Here is a 6,288-nt window from a genome sequence, read left to right as displayed (position 1 = left end):
GCTAGCTTGGTAGGTCAAATTCTAACTTGCCTGCCGATGAGACCTTAAGATGCCAGTATACATCCATATCGATCTCATGTACGTATTAATTAAATTCATCCGTCTTATTGATCTGATTTTTTTATATATAAAATTTTTATAGATATTTACTTTTACATATGTTTTATAGCCTCGATTAATGTGATTGGACACGTAGACACGAAGCACCTCTAGATCTCCTCCTATTTTCTTCATAAACGGTTCGCGAGTTGACACAAGATGATCAGCATTGGTGTACGTAATTCCAGCTTACAATTATGAACAAGTGCTTTTAAAATATTTTTGACGTAAATCATGACGATCACAAATATATATTATAAAATAAATTAAAAATACTTATAAAAGAAAATAACTCATGATCTCAAACTCCGATAATGTTTTATACTTTGATGAGTAGGGCCGCCCCACATGAACCCCATGTGCATGCATGCATAAGAAGAAAAACCACTTTGCTATCAATTAGACCCGATAGACTCTCTCTCTCTCTCTCTCTCTCTCTCTCTCTCTCTCTCTCTCTCTCTCTCTCATAATCTGCAGTGATTTTTGGCCTCCATTTTCTTGGTAGGGTCTCCGAGCCTTTACACCCATCTATATATAGATACATATACACACAGCCTTGAAAAGGATGAAACCCCACTAATTTCCTAACCGAAAAGCGCCACCTAATTCACAATCATAATCCTCTGCAAAATCTCCCACAAGTACTCGCCATAGAAATATCCCAACAGGTGATGGACTTCTTTCGCAACCAAAACCAGAAACACCCACCCAAACACAGCATGAAAAAGAGGCTAAACCCCGACCAAGTGAAGCTCCTAGAGAGAAGCTTCACCTCCAGTAACAAGCTGGAGCCTGAGCGCAAGCTTCAGCTTGCAAACCAACTCGGTGTCCCCCCGAGACAGGTTGCTATCTGGTACCAGAACAAGCGAGCCAGGTGGAAGACCCAAAGCCTTGAGCTTGACTTCAACATGCTTCAACAAAAGCTAGAAAACGCATTATTTGAAAAGAGTCTGCTCGAGAAAGACGTGGAGCGGCTTAGAGGAGAGTTGGAGAAAGCACAAGAAATGGTTATTGCTCTGAAGCAAACAGGAGGCACTGATCAGGTTTGTTCTAATTCTGTTTCGTTTGAGGAGGCTGCAAGAAGCTCAAGTTTGCAGCAGGGTGTGAATTGTTCGGCAGAGAATTCGAAAGGCAAGGAGGAGGCCGAGGTTTTCCCAGTACTTGAGGACCTCTATGCATGTTTGATTGGTGTAGATGCAGGCTCAAGCTGGGATTAATAATTAAGTGGCCGGGCTGGGGTACTCATGATGAGCAAGAAATGTTTTTGGATATTTTGGTTAGAAAAGCAATTTAGCGTCGACGTTCCTTAATTTTGGGCGCACCGTTTGAACCCCAAGATAACAGATCTCCGCGCGTCCTCGGGCGGTAAGATCCAAAAGTAGACTAGGAATATGGCATGTTTGAGTGAGAATGATCATCAATGCTGATGTATTCAGGCGTACTGATCATAAACGATACCTGATGCGCGCATTGTATTAATTATTATTAACTATCTACTTAATTATAATGTGATCGATCTTGATCGATCCATCAATATATATTTTCAATTTTCTCTCAGGATGTTCTGATCCTTTCCACCCTTTGACGATCTGAAATCCAATAATTATGTCCTATTCCTTTTCACTTTTCACATTGCAAGAACTTCTAGCTAGCTACGAACTTCGCTATTATATACATGAGAGAGAGAGAGAGAGAGAGAGAGAGGAGCCATGCATCTTATTATATATATATATTCACTACAAAAAAAAAGGGTAGATTAGGCTATTTTTATTTCTACACTAAAATTGCCGGAAATAATCATATTTTTATTTTAGTTGAAATTTTGTGGCTAAATAATAAAGCAGCCGGAATTAAAGACCTTTTTTCGCGAGTTTTGGTCGCCGGAAATAGTAATGTCGTATTAATAACTTATTACAGCGACATGAATTCGCCACAATTTCTTTCTCCTCTTCATTTGACTTATTACCATGACTATAAGTCGCGGTAATAAGCCAATTTAAATCCCCCCTCCCCTGACTTCCTCACTTTCCCCCTCTGTATCTCTCTGTTTCTCTCTACCAATACGATTTAGCATTCTCAGTTCTCACACATTTTGGACCGTTGCAGCTACCGTCTTCTCACCGCCATTTTCTCTTCGACGCCGGTGAGCTTCTCTCTCTCTCTCTCTCTCTCTCTCTCTCTCTCTCTCTCTCTCTCTCTCTCTCTCGGATTCGGTAGCTACATTTCTCTCTCACTGTCTGTCATGGGGTCCACCATTTCTCTCCTTTTCTCTTTGATTTTCTTTCCGTTAGCTACATTTCCTTCGCACGAAAGCAAGCCACTCCAGATTTGTGATAGATTTGTTTTATTGTTATTTTAATCAAGGAATTTTCGATTTTAAGGTTTGTAATCAAGGGATTTTAAGGGTGAACCTATAGATATACAACAATATTAGTTTGTATTCTCTCAAATGAATTTTAAGAGAGTTGTTTGTTGATGTTTGGGGTCATTTTCATATCAGTTGTATTTTTTTAACTATTGTATCAAACTTACGGAGACCTGTCCATGGCCACTGAGACATGACTGCAACAAACGGGTGAGTTTTGAATCTCGATAGGAAATATGAGTTGCTTTTCCATCTGTTAGTTTAGATTAAGTTTATTGAGCTTCTGTCAGAACAAGTCTTGAATGTTTGGTTATAGATTTGCTTGTAGTTTCTTTAAGTTGTTCTTGCAGTAGGCCTTTCAGGCTGACAAAATGCCTTGCTGATTCTAAATCGCCCAGAAAAGCATATTAGTGTTGTAGGGTCTGTATCCATCTGGAAAATGATTTATTACTTATTTTGGATTTTTTTTAGCTCAAGCTGTGATGGAAAAAACAGTGTCATGAGGCTGATGTTACATTGCCCAGAAAAGCATATTAGTGATTGTTTATTCAAATGAGGCTGATGTTTCATGAAATTCTAAAAAAATATAAATATGATCACTATTAATGTCAAATGTTGGATGAAGTTGATTAACCAACATGCTTTTGCATGTGTGAGTACTTGGATTTCAAGTTTAATGTAAGAAAAAGGAAGAGGATGTATCTAAACAAGTAATGGCAATAGTTTAGTTAAAGGTAAAGATAAAATTTATCTAAACAACATGCTTTAGCTATATCATGCCTATACTATCATTAATACTTCTCCCTGTCTTGTGTTTCTAGGTCACAGCACATTTGTATTCTGTGTGCAAGTACTAGAATTATTTTTATGGAGTACCCTGTCACTCTCTGTCATGTGAATTTAATTGGGACTGATATTGTAACTGATATTTTAGGTTTCTGTGTTTTTGTACAGCCTTGGTTCGTATGATGAGACTAATAAAATAATTGGGAAGACGAAGTAGATTTCTCTTGTTCCTATCCACAGTATCTATTCTCCAAATGGTGTGTTACTAATTTTAGTTTTGTTGTCAATTTTTTTGCCTTCTTGTTATTTGGGTTGGTTTGTTATGATGTCCATGGAGTGCTACTATCAAACTCCATCTTTATATTTTGTATGTGCTTTGTGGGAAGTTATGTTATTATGTTGTAATAATGACCAACCAAACAACTGAAATATATTATGTATATGCAAGTTTGTTGGTAATTTTCATTCAGAAAAAATCAAATAAAAAAAGATAATTATAACAAAAAAAAACCCTAATCATTGGCAGCATCCAAGAGACATGTACGTGCCTATGGGATGAGGTAGTAAACTTTGAAGATTTGAGGCCAACAAACCTATTGGTACCATGTGTATGGGCATGTTGTGGCACTCACAGTCGCACAGATAGGGTGGCATGCATTGAGCACCACATACAGGGACAAAGCTAGGATGTTTATCTGATTGGGGCCAGCTCCAATATATATATATATATATATATATATATATATATGATGCTATCATAATTTCCTGATTCATTACGGAATTGTCGAAAAAATATACTAACTGCATGTAATTAATTAAGAAAAATATTTGGTGGAGTGGGTTTAGATTTTGAAAAGCTTTTCAAATGAGTTTCTACGATGTTAGCAAAATGAAGCGATCAGATTTTTATTTTTATTCTTTTTTTCTAGATTCTGATTTTGATATATGGGATTGCTTAGATATTTATATCTGTCTATTAAATATTGCTCTAATCTATTAAATATTTGGGTGGGTGGATTCTACAGTCACAAGTCAATGTACGTGACTAGCTAGCTCTTTTTATGCGTTTTCTCCTTCACTTATTTTAGGTTTTCATTACTTTTTGGTTTGTGAACTCAATTAATTGGGGGTTTATTTTTAGAAAAGTAGCAAACTGCAAGTCTCAAATCGATCATGATATGTATAGTAGTTAAAAACTTGAAATCTCTTACGGTACTATTAAAAAAACTTGAAATCTCATATTCATTGTACCCTTTCAAATAGCATCAAGTTTTGTCAACATTTTTATCGCATGGGAGCAAAGCCACGTGAGCAAGTCTCTAAGAAAGAGATAGAAACTTTTAAATTTGGTATACAGATCCACAAGTAATATGTAATAATAATCTCAGAACATTTAATAACACATGAGAAAATAATAATAAAAAGGATACAAAAATCTGGATACGAGTTATATTAAATAATATTATCTTGTGTTGTGTTGTTTTATTATTGTCACAATTACATCCTTGAACATTAGGCCCACTAGTGGCCCATGTCAGGGTTTATGCTTTCCATTATTTCTTTTAAATATTGATTGGTTAGGACATAGGTGAGTCCATGTGTGGAATCCTATTACAGAATTTATTTATTTATTTAATGATGTTTCTTGTTAAAAAGGGTACTGTAGCAACATCTATGAAAATTAAGCTAGGCTTACGTCCTCCTACATGGGAGTATCTAATCATGCTTGTTTGGAGTAATTTTTTCTAATGACCTATCCATACTTGTTTCTAGATGGATAAGAGTTAGATGCAAATCACTGATAGATTTGGATTTAGAGAATATGTTAAAGGAGTTAAAGAGTTTCTTACCTTCTCCCGGTCTCATGCTACAAGTAAGGCAATCCGTTGTCCATCTGTCCGATGTTCAAATAATCACTTTCGATCAATAAGTCAGGTAGAGAGACACTTGTTCATTAAAGGTATTGACAAGAATTATCCGGTGTGGATTTTTAATGGTGAGGAAGAAGATTTAATCATAAGTGATGATGATGATGATCTACATGATCCCGAACAAGAGGATGACTTCATTGATGACGTTGATGTTATGTTATGAGATATTCGGGCTAGGAAATTTCCTGATATTCCCATAACTGAGTCATTCCATGCTGAGGATTCGTCATCAGTTGATATTAATTCATCTCGCACTTTTAATCAATTGTTGGTTGATTCTCGACGTCCTCTTTATGAAGGTTGTACAAAGTATTCTAAACTATCATGCTTTTGCACTTGCTAAAGTCAGCTTTTCCTAATGCTCTTTTGCCAAACTCATATCAAGAGTCACGTAACTTGGAAAAAGGCTTGGGCTTTACTTACAACAAGATACATGTTTGTCTAAATGACTGCATACTTTATTGGAGAGAAAATGCCGATAAAGATGAATGTCCTAAATGTAAACTCTCTAGGTGGAAATTCAGCGGAAGTAAGAAGAGACGAATTCCTCAAAAGGTTCTACGACATTTCCCGTTGAAATCCAGGTTGCAGAGATTATTTATGTCACAAAAAACAGTAGCTACTAGTCTGCTACATGGGTTGGCGTCGTGTTTACTTATTCAAGTGTGAATGGTTCGACATCTCTGATTCCAAACGAGGGATACGTGTGGAACAACATCTTACTAGTGTGAATATGTCTCGTATGGCTTATAAAGACGACCCTTTTGTTTTGCGTGCCAAGCTTCACAAGTGTTTTATTTAAAAAATCGTAGCATCCGTGGTGATTGATATGTAGTGCAAAAGGTCATAAATAGAAATGTTTATAACCTTCCACGAGAACCCCTTATTGAAAATGACGCATCTGATTCTAGTGATGATGCATACCAAGAGGATAATTCTAGCGATGCTTATGTGAGTGTCCATGCTAATGACATTCCACTGCAAATAGACATGCACAGGCCTAATGTAGAGCTAGAGCAGATTGATATTGAAATGTTGGTAATGCAAAGGTCAAATTGGGATCACTTTGAGCAAGGTTTTATCAAGAATGATACTAGTGAAGACAGT

The 6,288-nt window shown here is 36.5% G+C and overlaps 1 protein-coding gene across 1 annotated transcript; it reads left to right on the top strand.

The window, feature by feature from the left end:
- Window positions 1-672: 672 nt before the first annotated feature.
- On the top strand, window positions 673-1,712 carry LOC122282581 (homeobox-leucine zipper protein ATHB-52-like). Its single transcript, XM_043094518.1, has one exon. The coding sequence runs from the start codon at window positions 771-773 to the stop codon at window positions 1,314-1,316; it is 546 nt and encodes a 181-aa protein (XP_042950452.1). The 5' UTR covers window positions 673-770; the 3' UTR covers window positions 1,317-1,712.
- The last annotated feature ends 4,576 nt before the right edge of the window (window positions 1,713-6,288 follow it).

This window comes from Carya illinoinensis, chromosome 11 (genome assembly GCF_018687715.1).
Source record: "Carya illinoinensis cultivar Pawnee chromosome 11, C.illinoinensisPawnee_v1, whole genome shotgun sequence".
In the NCBI taxonomy this organism is placed as follows: domain Eukaryota; kingdom Viridiplantae; phylum Streptophyta; class Magnoliopsida; order Fagales; family Juglandaceae; genus Carya; species Carya illinoinensis.
The sequence above is the reverse complement of the archived record's forward strand: the minus strand, read 5'-3'. Positions and strand labels throughout refer to the sequence as shown.